Source organism: Chamaea fasciata, unplaced genomic scaffold, assembly GCF_029207755.1.
Source record: "Chamaea fasciata isolate MVZ Bird 193981 ecotype frontalis unplaced genomic scaffold, bChaFas1.0.hap1 SCAF_15, whole genome shotgun sequence".
In the NCBI taxonomy this organism is placed as follows: Eukaryota; Metazoa; Chordata; class Aves; order Passeriformes; family Sylviidae; genus Chamaea; species Chamaea fasciata.
Genome location: NW_027094100.1, coordinates 2,018,484 through 2,038,090, shown reverse-complemented (window position 1 = coordinate 2,038,090; position 19,607 = coordinate 2,018,484). Strand labels below are relative to the sequence as shown.

General features: G+C 39.7%; 1 protein-coding gene across 1 annotated transcript in view; it reads right to left on the bottom strand.

Moving 5' to 3' along the window:
- SLIT3 (slit guidance ligand 3) overlaps positions 1-19,607 on the bottom strand; it is a 474,694-nt gene that overhangs the window by 233,422 nt on the left and 221,665 nt on the right. Inside the window, exon 6 of the mRNA XM_066197152.1 lies at positions 636-707. Within this exon, the coding sequence (XP_066053249.1) occupies positions 636-707 (72 nt within the window). The remainder of the gene's footprint in view (positions 1-635; positions 708-19,607) is intronic.

The following is a 19,607-nucleotide window of genomic DNA, read 5'->3' as shown; positions in this document are numbered from 1 at the left end:
ACTACTTTACAGCAAAAGGCTAGGACAGACTGCCTTCCTTAGTCCTGTTTTCTCTCTTAAAAGGCTTTTATAAGTTCTTTTAATTATTATAAATTTTACAATAACTTTAATTAATGTAAATTTTATAAATTATTTTAAATTATTTAAATTATTTTAATTTTAAATATAAACTGTCAAAGCCTGCACAGTGAACTCCTTAATGGAGTTAACTGTCCCCATTTTTTTTTTTTTTTTTCATTTTCTGGTATTTGTGCTCAACCACTGTGCCTGAGTGCCAGAGTTTGTCATATTTACTTCTGACAGAAGCGATGGGACAAAAGACTTAAACTAAGCAAAACATTTCAATTCCATCCCCAAACTCTACCAGTAATTTTTCCTCTGCACATCTTGCTCCAGGGACAGGACTGCAGGAAGGGATGAAGCCTTTGAATATGTTTTTTTTTTCCTCGAAACCTCCCCAGGTGTGTCCACAGGCATGAGGACCAAAGTAGCCTGTGAGCCCCCTGACAAAAACCTGCCGGGTCCCTTTGGTGCTGCACAGAGCTGGACACGGGGCACTCAAACTGAGAGCAGCAGCCAGACGTAATGTGAGCAGAAAGCTTTTCACCACAAATATTAATGAAGTCGTCACTTACAAGTTCTTCACGTCAATGATTCCTCGGAAGGCCTTTCTAGGGATTCCTTTTATCTGGTTTTCGCTCAGGTCTCTGAATAAGAGAACAGAAAAAAAAAAAATACATTGTGTTAACAAAGAGAACACATTTCTCAAATCTGCATGAGCTAATGGAACCTCCACGTGCTTGGAAAAGTAGATGCTGCTGGATTTGTTACACCACACCGTGTTTTCAATTTTGTTTCTCTCCTCTAGAGGTCTGTGGAATGAGCTGAAATGACTCTCCAACCAAAACCACCAGAATTCCTGATACAAATGACAGAACTTCGAGCAAACATCATGGAAGTGTGATCATGATGCCGGCACAATGCCATGATTCACTATCAGAGTACCTGCAGCCAACTCTCCTGCCTTGGAATTGCAAGCCTGTAGTGTAAATGTAATTTTCTCAGCATGCTTCCATTTGTTTACTGACTGCAAAAATACTTGGCTACCCCTGCTCAGATTACAGCTTCTTATTTGAAATCAATATTCAGGAAAAACATGGCAATCATTCTCTTGTGAGCTTTTTAAATTTACAGTGAAAAGATCTGAATCTACTGCATTAAAATCCCACTGCATTATGTATCGATGGGAAAAACTGAATTTTTAACCGTGTTTAAAAACAAACAACAAAAAAACCTAAACCAACAGCGATTCAAAAAGTCTTTCTAATACTGCAAGCACATTTAAAAATGGTTTGATCTGCACTGTGAGTGCAGGTTACATATTCCTGTTACCCAGTCAGCATTTGGGTGCTTTTTCCCTTGATGAACTATAAACAGTTCCAGGTTCACAGCCCCTCTAGCAGTGCAGTGGAGGCAGGAAGGAGGGCATCAGGAATGGGTGGGAAATGGACATGAAACCAGAAAGCTGGGATGTGTCCATACTAAGCAAAACCAGCATTCACCTTCATTTTCCTTTTGGTGCCACTTCAGCACGGAGAAGGGGCAGAGGTTTCAGTCTGGGTTAGGGGACAAAGGGTGGGGCAAGACAGGAACGGAAAAAGAAGAAAGGCAGGCAGAGGAGTGGGGAAGAAAAATGTAAGAAATAAGCAAATGGAGGAAAGGGAAGGCTCCGTGATGACAAAAGGACAAAGAAAGGCGATCCTGCACAGAACTGCAGAGTGCATTGTTTGGGGTGAGAGTGTCCCCAAGGCTCTGCCCCGTTTTCAGAAAGAAACTCTGGCTGGCTAATGACGATTAGGAGGGGCTGGCAGCTCTCTGTTCTCACCCCCAGACACCCTTTCCTGTACGTACATTTAATGTCCAGCAAGCTCCTTTCTAGCCTCCACCAAATTGGTTTTATCAAATGAGAGGCCAGAAATCAGAGCCTGTCACAAAAGCCCACATTGACACTGCAGGTCAAGACGTGTCACACAGGCCTTTCTTCTGCTTCCCATCAGGCAGATAAGAAAAAAAGGGGACTGTGTCCTTGTCACGAGACTAATTCAATTTATACCAGTCATGCAGTCTACACCAAATTCTCAAAGTAGCCACAATTGTCCATTGAGGCTATTGCAAACAAAAATGTGCTGCTGGGTACAAGTCTCTTTTTCAAGTCAGATTAAAATTCTTTGTGACCTTCACAATTTGTTTAACACTGATCCACACCCTGACCCCTCCTTCACCTTCCCTTTATTTTGCCAGCAACAAAATATTAGTTCTTTAAAGGCAGACCTTCAACCCAGACAAATGATCAGGCAACCCGGATAGAGAAGAGACAAAGTAAAGAGTATTTCAGACCCAGGAGGGGGAAGTCTTAAGCTTTCACTGTGGTGCGACAGTGAGGCACAGCAGAGCTGTGGTAAAAGTGTGACAAAATGGCTTAGCAAGGCAAAAATTAGTAAGACCTGAAAGGAAGACACGCGCAAAGCAGAACAAAAAGGGCTTGAAAAAGTGGAATTGTGTGGACAAATAAAACCACATTTAATCCACCATCTCAAGTTGCATTTGTCTGGCATTCTATTGTGCGTTTCAAATCATGTGTAAAAGTAAATCAGGTTTTCAAGTGATATTTCATGACATTGTTGTGTTCTACAAGGGCTAATTTATATATTTGATCTCTGCTTTGTCTTTATGCTCAACTTTTAACCTGCAGCCAGGCAGAACCAGGGGACTGCAGGAAGTTCATCTGTTTTCTATGAAAACCTTCTTGTAAAGTGCATTATTTTTATTCTCTGTAAGGCACTCTCCTCTAGCTAACAATCCTGCCTCTTTCAATCTCCTGGACTGTGGACTGATTCCATAAATCTCTCCTGTGGGCTGAGGAACTGACAGCCTGCGTGGCATCAGTGACACAGCATGGAAGAAAAGTCACCAATGCTTCTTTTCCTGTAACTGCCTCCTCACAGTTATAATCATCCTGTTTTAAGATGGTCAAGGAGTGTTTCTCTCTGTTTCCTGACAGTGTGCCAGAGTTTTGTTAAGCATCTTTCATAAGCAAGCAAACCTCAACCAGGCTCAGCCTGTGCACTTCACAAAATTTGCCCCGAGGTAGCAGAAGGCTGTAACAAGAAACTTGTCTACTGAGTTTATATTGAAGTTCCAGCTTTTTATTCCCTGCTTCTCATAGCAGACGTAATGGGAAGCTTACAGCAATGGTATGCAAAGTAAATATTAGTTATTAATAGTAACTGCAGAAAACTAGATAAATTAATGCGAGGCCAAAACAAAATCCTGAAAAGCAGACAGAAAAATATGGCAGTATTCCAGAAAAGTGAACAGCTAATTTGGAAAAAAAAAGGTGAGGATTACTAATAGATTTCCTATTTCTTAGACAGAAGTTTCAAGCCCCCTATTTCTGTAATGGAAGGCAAGTCCAATGCCGGGAGGGAGCACGACGTATCCCAAAGGGCAAATTGGAAAAATTCCAGACTTAGGGAATAATAGACTTCCCCAACCCCTCACCCTAAGAGGCAGCGTGAGAGAGCTGAAATCACTTGACCTGAGGCCAAACCAGGACGTGCCAGTCCATCAGCAGCACCCTCCTGGCAGGAGTTCCTCTGTGGGGAAAGCACCCAACACGGCCAGAACACACTCATCTGCATCCTGGCCAAACAGACGTGTTGAGCTAAGCCAGCGCTTCTAGACTGAATTTTCCTTCCTGTTTTGATAAATCCAGGCAGGTTCAGTGCAGTTTCACCTGGCACACAGCAGGGCACAGAGCACACCCAGCCTGCAGCCAGCCCCAGCTCGGTGCAGTGCAGCAATGGGGACAGCCTGGACAGGATCACAGAGGAACTCGGGATTAACGGCAAAACACTCATCCGGCAGCTTCCACAGCAAACAACCCCCCGGGGAAACAGCATCCTCATTTCTGAGCTGGGGCAACGGAGCCACAGAGATGTCAAAGAACTTGGGCAGCCACTTTGCAGAGAGGAGAGAGGCAGGAGCTGACAAAACCCAGCAGCTGCGGCTCACAGCACATGTTAGTCCAGCCCAGACTCCAGCAAGAGCTGGCACAAGCCATTACCTTTCGTAGTTTTTATTTTAATTTAACCAAAATGCTTTGGACACAGATGAACTCCCTCTGCAAGTCTAACATTGTTTTCCTGATCTGCAAATGTGAATTGCAAGTGCCTCACTGATAAAAGGATTGGAAAGGGGGGGAAAAAAAAAAACCCATCCAAAAGTGCTGACGTTTCCTGAGTGCCTCTGCAGTCTTTGCCGTAGTGCTGGTTTTAGCTTTCTGCTCTCACACTGCCTACTGCAGCCTAAGTGGAAATTCAAATATCTAACAGAGCAATAGAATACATTAAGACGTTTTATTATTATTATTTTGCCAGTAAGAGAACATAAATCACTTAGTTGGAACACAGACCCTATGAACATCCAGAGAATGAATCTTCACTTGAACTACAGACCTAAAACATTAGAACAACTACTAAAATACAACTTGCAAAGTCACAAAGGTACTGAAAATAACATATATCATATGAAAACCAAAAAATCAGCAGTGATAGCATTATACTTAGGTTTTCTTCCTTTTCAAACAAAAAAACCCCACCTTTTGAGGATTTACCAGTTATTTTCTCAACCTTTTTTAACACACAGATTTGCAAATTTAAAAAAAACCTGTTTTTTTTACAACTGCTTGAAAAACAGCTTGATTAAGAAGTATTTAATGTGGTTGAACACTAATCTTTAATTATTTCTCCCACTCAAATGGGCTGGGAGATCACCACGCAGCGTTATCCAATAAAGAACTCAGCTTGCCTTTAATGTCTGAGGAGTTTAATACCAAGCCTTAAAGAAGGAGTCACCCAGAGCAAATTCTTCAGAGCCAAACCTGTATCTTTCCCAGCATGTTGTTGTATGTCAATTCCACAGTAAAACTACCAAACTCACAGAGTTAGCCATTAACACATGGGACCAATGGTTTACTTAAAATGCAGGAAAAATCCAGCCTAACAAACCTGCTTCCTTCTGTTCGGGAGCCTTTCAGCTTATCCACAATTCATCTGCATCTTGGAATAAGTCAGGGGAGCTCACACACAGCTCTGTAGCAGCTGGTACAAAACCATGAGACAAACACTAGTTCCTTTGACTGGATGTGGGACTTGAGTGCAAAGTAAAATTGTTTCCTATCCTCTCTTCTTGCCAGAATAATACTGGAAAGTTAATATTGTTCACCTGCTTCGCAGAATAAAACTAATGAAAGGTAGGAGTCCTGATTTTAAGAAAGGGCCAGCTGCCGCCAATGCCAAGAAATTAGCACTGTGCCCACCAGCTTTGCTCTGGCTACAGAGAGAAATGAGTGCAGCTCTCATTTCTCTCAGTGCAGCTGAGAGAAATGAGAATTCGTTCACCCCTCTTGGTAGCTTGTTCACATTCTTTTACAAATTGGGATTCCTGGGTTTAAAACATTTGAGTCCAATGCACTGATCAAAATTAAATAAAATAAAATGTTCCTGAGGTTTTTGTGCACTTTTAAAGTTTAATGACTATTCTTCAGTCTAACTTTTCTTTACAGCTGGACTAAAACTAGACTGAACTGCTCCACTAAAGGTCACATACTTAACACAATCTGGTCACTGCAATTTGTCTCATTAGAATTGGTTTTAATTTGTACAACATGTTACACGTAAACTCTATCCTGCAATGTTTTACTGAATTAAGTAACACAATTAAGGAGTTAAAGAATAACAGATGGGGAAAATTAGAGAGTATAATCCAAAGATAATAAGTATCTCTAAATAACATGTAATAAAAGATAAGCAAGTCAATAAAGTGAGGAGTGATACAAGTCAGGTTTTTCATAGAACAAAAGCTGAGGGAAGATCACTCCTACACTCAGAACAGACAGGGCAAGAGGACCCATGCTCTCTGGAGGAAAAGTCTCCGAGAGGTAAAGAAGTAGAATGACCAAGGGAATCTGTAGGGGGAAAAAAGGTTTACTTAATTCTATTTGTAAAAATTCCAGCACAGAATATTGTGCATTTTATTTACAGCAAGGAACAAAACGATTTTTCCTGATCTCCCAAAATCATATGGCAGCTTTGTTTTTTTTTTTTTTTGGAATTAAAACTAATATTTAGCATTTTCATCAACTATTATTCTTACCTAGGAGGTAGTGTCTTACTATTTCCAAAACTGTTCTACAGACAGATTAAAAAATATTTGAGTTAACAGTTAAGGACAATTCAGAAACTTTGAGCCTTGTAAATGTGCAAAGTAAATTCAAGGTATTTATCATCTTCCAGGTGGGAAACGCATTGCCCAAATCAGGTCCCTCCAACAGTAATGAGAACAAGCTGTGACAAGTCTGACACTCTCATCGGCACTTGTGCCCTCAGTGCAGGAATGGCTTCTCCCTCTCAGCAGGGTCAGGGTAAAAATGGTATTTACTGTAAAGCCGCACTTGTAGCTCTCTGTCTGAAGGAAAAACGGAAAAGTGTTGTTGCTGATGGGCTACAAGGCAAGAGCTCAACAACAGCAGTGTCGTAATGCATTACTCTGTGGAAACTTCGCATCACTGCTGATTTTCTGAAAGGAAAAAAAATAATTCCTTCCTCCGACTAGAGCACGAAAAGTAAAGAGGGTGACAAGCATCTGAGTTGTGCGAAACAAGAGCAGGTCCTGCAGATGTTGTGCACCCTGAACAAGGTGACTGTGTTTTTACTAAATACAATACAGCTGCCTCTCAGTTCCTTCGTGCTCTGGGAGGCTGTAGGGGAAACGCTGGTTTGGTTTGGTTTGTTTTGAGGAGGGAATTTAGCTCAAAAATTCCAGTTAAAGCAGCCCTCAGTGCTTTCACACAGTCACACACTGCTGCACAAGCACTGCTGCTAAGCCTCCAGAAGATAAACACCACGATTTCCCTGTTGATCCAGTTGCACTGTGAAGTGATAGATGTTAACTCTGTACTTGTGGATTTCAGCACTTGCCCAAAGGCCCGCGCGGCCTCATTAACCCCAGTCACACACACCTTCCTTCTGGGCAACAGGACACCGAGCAGAGCCTCAGGATTTGGGAGGGGTGCTCACTAAGGAATCAGAGGAAAAAAAAATCTCAGCAGAAGATGATTCTTTAATCATCATCTTCCACCTTCTCCAAGGACAGTTTAAAAAGCATCTGTTAATAAAGATCCTTCAAGGGATCCAAGCTGCATGGACTCGTGCAGTTTCATGACTTCTGTCCTGACACAACCACAGGGATCACACAGCACATGATGAAGGCTTTTTAAATTATTACAAGAACAGAGAAGACTCATTTGTGATTATTTAATTCTTCATCAGAGGTTTTTAAAATTCTTGGTTGCTTAGAAAAAAACCAAAACAAAATTAAAAAACCCCAGCCCCCACCTTGTTTCACTGAGACGCAGCGGAACATTTGTCTCTTGATGCACCTAACAAAACCAGAAAAAAATTAAATTGATCAGAATATCTCTGAGAAGATTAATAAATATTTTATATTATTTTAAATGAACTGTAAAACTAATCAGTACCAGTGTCCAGTCAAAGGCAACATTTGTCTTTATGACTTTTGCAGTTCTCTCTACTCCTGCCATTTCCAAAATGCCGAGCAAATAGTGATCAGACAGCATTTAGACTCTTATTTTAAAACCACCCATCTTGAGACTGATCATGAGCTTGCACTTTAGAAAGCAGCATCTGTTTTGTCTTTTGGAACATACACACAAAAGTAAAATCTTTCCTCTAGGTATTTACACTCAGCTTTGGATTGTAAGGGAGTAGGAACTGGAAAGTAACATCCAGTGGACTCAGAGGAAAGTCCTGAAGAGAAGCAGCCCTCCAGAAACAGGATAGGGCTCCTGACTAATAAATGACAGTAAGACATCTTTGTTAGCAGTATTCAATATATATTGAATATATATACAGTTTATTTAGCAGTATATAATGTAGGGGTTTAGTGCTTTAGAAAATGATCTCAGTGTAATTAATCCTTCTTTTTGATCGAGGAGACAAAGGAACACAACGAGAGGCAGAGTGTGACTCAAGGTGCTCCAGCAGAGTGGGGAGAGAGAAAATCCTTTCCCAGTCAGGGAATTCCCACAGATGAGGAATTCCACTTTGTGCAATTCATCCCGCAGCCTTCCCTCGTGTGGGGAGTGTTCTGCCAGCAGACACACAGCTCTGACACCACACTGGAGACAGATCCGTCCTGAGAGGAAAACCTTTCCTCTGGAATCCTCCAGCACCACTGAACCTCTGCATCCCTGACAGAACAAAAGGCTCCCAGGGCAACGATGCTCCCGCACAAGCCCAAGTCCTCCAACTGCACTGAAGTGAGATTAGAACACAGAGGCACTGATGTGATTTAGTGAGGGCACCACACACCTCAGAGAGGGGGGACTGAAGCCCTGACATCAGAGAAAGAAATGATTCTCCCCATCATTTTCTATTTCTGTCAATATTTTCCTGCTGCTAAAGCAGTGTGAATTCAAAAGCTCTCTCACTGCTTGTTAAGGTTTATACTTTCTAAAATAGAAATGCAGCTATATGGAGGTACCTTTATTTTCAGCTAATTTTAAAAAGCGCTGGTTTTATACTGTTGACCTGTTTTGGGGTTTATACTTTTGTCTGTTGAGCTGTACTGGAAACTTCAGTAGGCAATATCACCCTCCCCTGATCTCCCCAGAGAGACAGGAGCCTCCACAGCCCTGCCTGACCACTGAACAAAAAGACATTTGCAGTTTATTAGTTATATATAGTTTTAATTATGATGAGTTTTTCTTTTAGAAGATAAACACATGGAATCATAAAGAATAAAACATGCATTGTCTTTGGATAACCGATCAACATCTGGAGCAAGACTCTCTTTAGACTGATCTGTCTTATCCTAACTCTGCCTTTGTTAGTGAGGAATATTTTTATACCAAAGATTTCTTTGCACTTGACTAATACATGAAAAGAAAAAACCCCCTGCCAGTTAATAGTTTTGTGTACCTAATCATCATATTGTGGAATGAAAACAATAATCACAATAGTATTTATTCAATTCAGGCTGTGATTCTGTACTTGAGCTAAGAAAATAAGATTTTTCCTAGGATTAAGTAGCAATTACAGGTGTAAAGATCTAGGTTTTATTTTTTTACCAAGTTCTCCTGAAAGAGGCCAATTAACCATTTGTTTGTACGATCACTGCAGACATTCCTGTGGCTATGTAAAAAGTAATGAATATGATAGAGAATCGTTGGATAGTAAAACCAACTACAGTGACATTCCATTTATCCCAGTGAGGTATAAATGAGATGCAAAGTATTTGAATGCACCGCAGTGAGAAAAAAACCATTCTGTTTATAGCTCAGGTCTGGTTATGAGGGCCTTCATTCTGTTCCGTGGTAAAAAGTGCACCTGTGCAAGAGGGGGACACTGGTACTTGAGCTGTAATCAAAGTTTAAAAAAGAAATTATAATATTGGACCAGCATTATCTATTCCACTCATATTCAGCAGACTGCAGAAGCAGGTACTGACTGAAGCCCAAGACAAAAGACAGAGGAGTTCCATGCATCTTTTCCCCTTTTTTCTAATACTTTAGCTTCCCTTTTTCTTCCACAGCTTCACCTTTATGAATCTTCCCCGCTATGGATCATTTAGCCCTGAGAGTCCCAGTGAAACACTGCAGATGTAAGAAGATCCACTTCAGACTGGTTTGTAGCCATAATTCATTTTTCTGTGTGGACATGACATCTAGATTTATTAGGCCAAGCTGTAATACCACAAAGTGGTTCACTTGAGTGGGGAGATTCATGCAAGATGCAAGTGTTTAAGTAACAGCAGCTCTCTGTTTTATGGGAGGATCCACAAACCCAGCAGCTCTTCAAGGACTCCAGAGCAGGTCATCCTGACCATTAAGGCTGCGTGACACTCTTACAAACCTCATTCTCCTCCTTTATTCACACCAAAAAACGTTCACTGGAACATAACCAAATAATTTCTTCATTTTCAATGATTGTTCATGTAGGTAAGGCACCGTCGAGAACCCCACTCCATGCACAGGAAGTTTATCACTCAATGATACCATGCTTTAGAAAAAGCCATTTAAATAGAATGTGGGTGTTTTAAGTAGAGAAAATAAAACTCAAGTATACCAGTAGAACAAACATGCTAACGTGACACAAATCTAAACCAAAATTAGATTTCAGCTAAAGTGCACATAAAGTGGTGAATTCTTCCAAAAGAGAAGTTAAACTCGCAATCATTCTGCTCGACTTACTCAGGGTTTTCTATGAATGTTTCAGTAAATCAGCTACCAAAGACCTTTACTGAAAACTCAGCTAAAATTGAGACAATTCGCAAGAATTAACAGCGTTCCTAGGACTTCACTTCCACTTTCAAACCAGTCTGGTCTGAACAAGTTACAAGCTGAATTTCCTTGAATCCACCCAAACACTGTGTAAAAAAATCCTCCAGATTCTCCTTTGAAAACAGATCCATTCTTTTTATCCTCAAACACCTAAAAATACTCATAGGGATACTTGGATGTGTGTAGATGGTTTACAGCAACTCTCAAAGGGGCTTGTGGTGTTTTTTGAGCTTTGTTCCCGAAGCTGACGAGGGAACAAGGGCACTGCTCTGATTCATCAGCAGCTGCCTCCTTCCAGAGACCCACACGGGTCCATTTGCATAAAGCCACTTCCAGAAATGAACTTGGCTTTCCTCCCCCTGTCAAGCATCTTGCTGAATTTCAGACTGACAATGTCAGCTCACAAAATTGAATTAAATGTAAAAGAGCTGACCAGGGAAGAGGGAGGAGTGGCTCCTGCACAACAGACTCCAGTGTGCCCACACTTTGCTGTTTCATTGTTGAGGCACTCTCAAATCAAAGAACATCAAATTCCAGCGTGATTTGGTTTCATCACTGCTGGGAATGATGAGGACTTTCTCCAAAGTCCACTAACTCCAGGAGAAAATATGTCCAACAGTAAAACTTATTACCTCAAAAGTTTTTTCAATTTATGACATCTCCTTAGCAAGCTTTTTGAGGAAACAATTCGCTAAAGGGGTGTCACGTGTCATACGACAAAAATAGTCTTATCAGAAAAGAAAATTTAACTTCATTATAAGACTTGGAAATTTTACGTCCTGATATTATTCACATCATTACTTCCAGATGTCATGCAGAAAACCAGCAATCAAGAGACAGAAACTAAGAGTCAGTCAAAAAAATATACAAGAATATCTGCATCCCAGTTCCATACACAAAGGTTTTTGTTTGGTTCCAGAAAGGAATTCACCGTGGAACCTGTTTTTATCCCAACTCAGATGCAATCACTCTTCCTTTCTTTGAACATTAAATTGGTGGAAAGACAACTCTAAATACCAGGGAACTGTGGTTAACACAGAAAGTGGTTTTCTAACTAAACCTATCCCACCCTGTTAAGTTTATACAATTATGATATAGATTATATACAACTATAACACATATGGTTCCAATGCTCTTTCTGTCTTACCCTCTTTGTTCGGTCTTTCTGAATCATAGAATGATGTAAAGGAAAAAAGGCAAAACACTAAATGTTACACTTGGGGTGTATTACCAACACTTTACCAAAAACAATAATGGAAAAGAAGTAGTTCTACATATATTAAATATTTTCAACTGTCAGGTGTAACCTACATGTGCTTTGATTAGCAATATTAAATAAGAGCCTATGTTTATTTCTTCATGGATGAAGCTTATCTAGGAAGTTTTAAACACACCATACGTTTGTCTTCTTCTGAAGGTTCTACATAATTAGAAAAAGAGAATCTAAACCAAGTATTTTCAGTAAATGCTGGACTGGAACACAATTCACTCTAAGAAAAAGGAGATTATTCCCTCAGCTTTTCCCTAGTGCCTGGTAATTAGAAGCATTTTAACCAGGTCAAAATCACACATCACAGGACAATGTCAATGTCCTCTTCCTGCAGTAGCCCAGAATTACTACTACTGATTATTTTATGAAATTCTGTACATTATTCCATAAGCTACCTCCCTGTGGATTTACATTCTGATTTTGCCACTTCCCATAGCATATAGTGTCTGTAACACAGAAGTCAGCAAATAATCACCTCACTGAAATCCTCCCCTTAGCTCCCAACCCTAGGTCATGGTCAGGGGATGCTCAGCAGTCACTGCAGGCTCAGCAAGGACCAGACTCCAGCCCACACAAGGGAGATTTTAAAAAGGAGAGAAGGCTCAAATGAACATGTTCTAATCCACTCGGTTGTAACTCAGCTCCTTTAAACCCCGAGAGGAAAGAGCCCCATGGCTGTGAGTGAAGCAGGAATGCAGGAACTGAGGGCTCTGGCACACACCCACTGCCTCTGGAGCAGAAATTTCAGCGTTGTTAGCAGTGTCAGGGTGCCCCTGCATAAAGAGATGGAAGCATATTTACACAGAACAAGTTCTAAACTGACTGGATAAACTATTAATAATGAATTAATATTTTCTTGGCCTTTCAAGCATCTTCTTTGGTTATTAAAGCGAGACGTTCATCAAAGCCGCAGGATTAAAACCCACATTTTTTACTGTATTGTACTGAAACTTTAAAATGTAGATAAAAGGTAGGATGAAGTGGGAGCTGTGGATTGCAACAGTACCTGAGGGAACTTGCTTCTTTCAAAGGCCATCTGCATGGCATAGAAATAGCACCAGAGCCACAGGAACAGCAGAGTTTGCTTATCAGGGCACAATGGGGAGGTGAATCTGGGACTGAGGCTTGTGAATGCATCTCTAACAGGGGTGGGTTTCCATAGTGGTCAGAGGTCACCCACTCATGCTGGAATCTCTCTCCCAGCTCTGTCTCTAGGGACACAACCCATGGGAATGGAAAGGCTGAAGGACAGTCGTGCTTTGGGCTGAAACATGCAATGCACCAGGAAGTAGACACGCTCATGAGTGGCCAATCCATTTTGAAGGTAGTTTTTAAAATGTATTTGTAGGGCTCCTATGGTTCTTCACTGTCACTGACAAACCCTAACATGGCAAGTCTGTCACACATGCCCCTTCTCTGGCCACACTGGAATAGTTCAGGCAGCTGGGAGAACACCCATTTGACTGTGTTCAGTCCTAGTCCAGAAGAAAGGATTTCCAATGTTGTTTGTAGGAACGAAGTCACAGAAGCCAAACGGACCCAAGGGTTTTGTGTTTGCTGTTTTTCCTCTAACTTTGTAAACAAATCCTGCCCAGGATGCTTAGCAGATTCCTGCCCTGGGGGTTTCTGTGCATCCAAGACTCCCAACACTGCAAGCATCTTTGCTAAGGTAGCATAAAATTTCAGAGCACATAGTTAATGTTCAAATGGCAGAGTATATTGATTCTCTGCCCATCCCCTAGTATCTTAAGTTTACCCAGAAGACTATTTTATTTAATTAACTTGGTGCTTTATTAATATAAATATTCCACTATTGATCATAAGAGAAGCTGACGCATGTTTGAGTCAGACATACATCAGATCCATTTAATGGAGCTCCACTTAGAAGAGTAGTTGGCTCTAAATCAAGGTAAATGGCAGCAAGTGCTCCTCTGGGATGACAGGGCTTAGCTGAATCTATAACATTTTTACGGAGCTAGTTTTCTTAAAAGCAGAAAACGTATGGAAATTAGATATGAAAATGGTCTCTCCTTGCATGTATCAATTAAGCATGTCAATACCTTAATTAAATTGCTCAACTTAATGAGATTTATACCAACGAATATGTTTTATAGTTATAATAGCTTTTTTGGCTACTGTTCAAGATGTCAAATAAATTGTGAAAAGAGGATTAAAAAAAGTAGTAATTGACATTCTGAACTGAAGCCAGTATTTTTTCTCCTCATTTTTTTCCCTTCATTCATGTGATTTTGGAGAACGTATAAATAAAGTAATGAACCCTGTAATAGCTTTGCTTTTAAAAATGCCTTTCTTTTCCAGTTCTAATCCTTCTTACCAAGTTCTCTAAGTTGCACGCCATTTGAATTAAGAAGCACTTCAACCTAAATGATTATGGGGTTTTTCCCCTTTGAGGCTCACTACGATGCCTTTCCTCCAAGCAAAAAATGAAGAAAAACTTCTCTCCACACATGCAGTTACTACACAGACTTCTTGTCAGGCTAGGGCAGCATAAATGCCTCGAAGCACAAGGATCTTACACCACAAGCAATGGGGACTCCTGCTCCCATCTTGGACTGCTTCCAATTTGGTATCCACCTTCTCTGGGGTAAAAAAAAAAACCACCAAAAATCACTGGATGCTGCATTCCTGGCATAATTCCTGGCTCCATCCTAAATGTACTCTGCAACCTTGACAAAGCCATCAGCTGTGTCAGTGACATAGTTCTACAGTAAATTAGTTGGACTTTGGTGATCCTTGTGGGTCCCTTCCAGCTCAGGATATTCTAAGAGAAGGATTTATATGGGAGAAATGCCTGACTTTGATGTAAAAATGAAATATCTTCTCAAGTGAGAAGTGTTGCAAAAGTGCCTTCCCTGCAATTGCTGCAGACCCCCCCACCCAGCAGGACTGCAGGTGAGCAGACAACACAAAGCACCTTTTCTCTGCCAAAACCAAACTAAGGAGAAAGTTCCGTTCACATGTGATTGTCTCTCTCATTGCCTGGTAAAATATATGGAAAAACTGAAGATTACAAAAACCATCCCAAGGGAGCTTCAAGTACAAAAACCCTAAGAAAAACAAGAGCATATATTATTCCTTCACCTCAGCTGAACAATCTATTGACTTTTATTTGAAACGTAATATCCAGCTCAAGCCTTTGCATGATTTAAATTTCAGGTTCTTATTCAGGTGAAGAGATTCTGCCTGTAAATACTCCCAAGAAAGTATTTATTTTAGTTATTCTATGAACTGCATCAACTCTAACTAAACTGTAATTAAAACCAAATACAGCTTGACAGTGGTCCTTGGCAGAACCAAGAAATGGAACAGCTATATGCTTAGCTTTTTCATGTCTCATTTCTGGTCAGTAAGAGACAAACCTTGTGTTTTGACTTTATTTCTTATCCTTATTAAATGTTTTCTCTCTAAAGCCAACCTAATTTTTCTCCTTTCTCAAAACACTAAATCGATTTCTTTAGCTGAATTCCATGCCAGCATCTGTGACAGTGAAGGATAAACTCCTTGATATAAAGGAGTTTGTTAGGTTAAAAAAAAAATATCTTAAGAACAAGGGATGAAATGTCAGGAAAGAAGAGGAATGATTTGTACAAGCCTCATCCTACCTCTCCCCATTGTTTTTACAAATATCTAAGACATGAACTGATTTTTCAGAATTTTCTGTATTTGTGGCAATGATTTTCATTAACTGAAGTGCTATTATTTAAATAAAATGGAAAGTAATTTCTGATCTGATTCTGTTTTCTCCACATAGGTGAGCTACAACCGAATGCTTTCTGTTGGAAAAGAATCATTTCACTCGGTTTGGTTACATCCTGAAAATTCCAGCTGACCATTTCAGTGGAGCTTTCCATCCCTTTACTGCAGCAGTGGGTAGGCTGGGTTAAACACCAATTCATTACACATTGCTAAATTTATAACTAATAAGCTATAATTCTTGTTTCAGGAAAGAATTACCCATTCCAGCCAGCGGATGGCCTAAGAAAGAGTTTATAAACCAAAACAGTCAAAGCTTTCCCACTTGGTTTGTCTGCTGCAACTTCTCCATGAGCAGAGTCTCTTCATTACAGAGTGTGGATGTGTTTGTTCTTTTCTCAGCATTCACACCTGCATTTTTTTTCTCTTTTTTCTGCACTGATGACATTAAATTGGTTTGTTACCTCAATAGCACACTCTCAGAATATCTCCCCTTTCTCTTTTATGCCTGAATTTCATTCTCATGGTCATCTGTGAAATTGCAGATGAAAGGGTAATATTTTTATTTTAAATAAAAACGATTGAACTTTTACTTTTGACATCATTTAGCACTAAATATTTCATATTAAAAAATTGCTGACAGGTGTGACATCTCAATACATCACTATCAGAGACAGCAGTATCTGTATGATAACTTCAAATATTAGTTTTCCTAGGGATTTTCACAATCCATGAAACAAAGAAACTGCATTAAAAAATTGCTGGGTTATATTTAATTTCTTAAAGGGCATTTATTTTCCAAGCTTTTCATCCACTAAAAATGAAAAGCAGCACTAGTTTCAGCTCAAGCAATAATGCAAAGCAAAGCTGAACACCTTACAACTGCTTAAGTCTTCCACACTTAGGAAAAATGGGAGGATTTGATTGGTTAAGAGAGAATAAACTTAATTTTTCTTCTTGGTACTCGTTCTAAACCAGGTACACAACTTTGTTATAAAATGTGCTGTGGTCTTCCTGGAAAAGGATGAACAGAGACATTCATGGATTTAAAGAAAGGCATTTAATCAAAAGACTTTCTACAGAACCAACCAAAAGTCATCCTTAACAGGGAAGTGATATTTGGTTATTTAAATGTTTGACTGATTAGAGCTAATCACTTGAGAAAAAGATTGTTTTTTCCTCAGTGTTAATGAGACTGAAGTTTTGGGTATCTGACTCCACAGAAACTACAGAATCAAAGCTGGAAAACCCTAATGAGCAGATTTTCTCATTACTGTAAAAGTTGCTCAGGATTTTTTCTTTATAATAAAAGAAAAAAGTTACAGGATTCTTTTGACAATTCAAATGGAAACATGAAACTCAGCTGCTTGGACGCTCTCATATTTGAAGCAGCATCTCAAAGGCAGCATTTTCTGAGAATGACAAGCTGCAGAAAACCCAGCTTTGCTGTAGCACCGCTGTCCTGCAGAAGCATCAGAAAATATTTTCTAGAGAAGCTTCTCCAAACTTTTGGTGCTTTACAGTACTCTAAATTGCAATTCCGGGCATCAGCAATATATTTAAAAAAAAAAAGAAAAAGAGAGAGAGAGAGAGAGAGAGCGCAAATTAATCCACCTCTACTTAAACTACCTTCAAAAAGAAAATGATGCTCCATTCACAAGAGCCTCCCCGGGTGTCCTGGGGCACTGCTGTTCACACCACGCCCCAACTGCTGCAGTGACCTTCAAATTAGGACCTCTGACTGCAGCACTTCAATTTTATAATCAGAAAACACTGTTCGTTTACTTTAAACCAAGGCTTGCAACACACTCCAAAAGAAATAACTGTCCTTCAAATAAAACAGAACTACTGCTTTAATTAGTTGTTGCTTTAAGTTTTGCAAGATGAAGAGGTACTTTTCACTAAAATGTCAATTATTATTAAAAACATACATGTCAAGAACAAATAATTAGGGAATATCTATCCTGTGAATATACTTATATTTAAAAGGGAGAAGATACTTCTTCAAATCTAAGTATGCAATTATGCAGAAAGTAATAAATCAATTTTTAGCATGTCATGCCAAAACTTTCACTTAAGTACTGTTCTGTAGGCTGAAAGATATGTTACAAATATTGTCTAAAACTAATAAAATATTTTTAATGTGGAACTAATACTAAATATTTTACTTTAATGAAATCAGCTAGGATTCAGTGAGCCAAGGAGGCATGCAGCCAATGTCTGTTGGATGAGGGATTGATTAATGTTTGGTAATACTAAAAGGAAGAAGAGTACCCAGCGTGCTCCACCCTTACCTGAGGGTTTGGTGAGACAAAAGTCAGAGTTTCTCTGTCTATAACATGGCAACAACTCTTCCTACCTGTGCCAAAGTGAATCCATTCTGCCCCACACCCCAACACCAGCACAGCACAGCTAAAGCTTGGAGAGCATTTCTTTTTTTCCACTTCGAATGGAAACTTTTAGCACTTGATCCAGAGTCAGAAGTGCGAGCCCAGAAGTACCCAGCTTGCATTAGAGCATTATAGAATAGGGGACCTTAAAGTTCAACTTTTTTTTCAACATGCATTAAAGAAATTACAAAATACTAGACAGATACATCAAGTGGTTACCAGAGTGCTCTCTTCAGAAACTTCTTTATGAGAAGAAAAGGGTTCTTGAGGTGCCTTTGGCAGGCTCAAATTGGAACAGGTTCAGCTAGCTCCTTCCCCAAGAGAAGACATTAAAAAAATTGCACCTAATTTAAAGCAAGGCCTTTATAGATGGTTGAGGTGCCACATTCCGGTTCAGTGGGGAAGAAGAGGTCAACATTTGCCTTTTTTTACTGTCTCCTCACACGTTCTTCCACGGATCTTTTCAGTGACCCCTCACTGAAGTCCTAAGGCAAGGCTGGCTCCACACTGTGCTCAGGGCACCCCAAATCCCACAGGCTCCAGGCTGGAGATGCTGCCCCACATGATCCCAAATTCTGCCATGGGACAATCCAGTCCCACTACCAACAACAACTGGCTGGGAGCAAAGCCCATCCCATCAGGATTGCTCCAAAGCCTCCCAAAAAAAGAAATGATCCTTCTGACTCAGGAAAAGGCATTTTTTTGGTGGCAGCTGCTGGAGAACAGACCATGGGTGACGTTTGCTGCTCGGGTGGTGGCAGCTTCTCTTTTCTCTCCCTCTGTTGTTTAGAAAGGGAAAATCTGAGTCTGTAGGGGGTTCCAAATTGCTTTTTCAGCTTGGTATAATGGCAAAGGTTGGCAAGCCTCATTACCAAAGGCAAACTTTCTTTTCTCAAGGAAATGTATGATTTTCAGGTGACTTTACATTTAAAAATAAGATTTATCCAATATGACCTTTAAAATCTCCATCCTTCTGCCAACATTGCCACGGCTCAGTGGTCAACTTTTATTGTTTTTATTTGCAAGCTATTCTACTAAGAAAACAATGTGCTTTCTAAAACTTGAATGCCTGCTATCTTTATGGTTTAAATTTGCCGACAATGCCAATTGTTTGGGTCTTCTAGTGATTTATCAAAAAATTGTTATTTCATGCTAAACAACTTGAATAACAAGGATGGAAAGGAGAGCAAGAAAAATCAGTGGGTTTAGGTGAACTTGATAGAACTATGCAATTTGTTAGTATTTTAGGCTAAATCATATTTTTGCTGAGCTATTTTCTCTAGACAAGCAATATCCAAGTGCAGACAAGAGAGACAAACAATTAATAAAAGTCACTCAAATGTGAAACTCATAACTTCATTTGCTCTTCACAATTCAAGAGCGGCTCACAATCTCATACTTTAGTTAGGTACTTCTTTATATCCTTGTAAGGAAGATTAGACTGAAGTATTATCTAGAGAATATTCTTTGAAGTATATGCAGTTATACGTACAAATATTTTTACAAAGCTGATATTAAATAAGTGAAATTTCATGCTCTGGACATATTGAAAACATTTGATTGTATGAGAAACCAACAAGAACAAAACCACCACATCCATCCCCTACAAACATACAAAACCTCTCACATTAATAATGAATTAATTTGGAATAGGGAAGAAGATCAAGAGAATTAAAAATTGTCTCAGGTTAAATCCAACTGTGATGAAAAATAAGGAGTGTAATATTCTATTCTCAGTGACCACTACCATAAATTGAATGTCTGCAGCTCAGAATATGATTTTTTTTTCCTCTTGTGCTTCCATCATGTA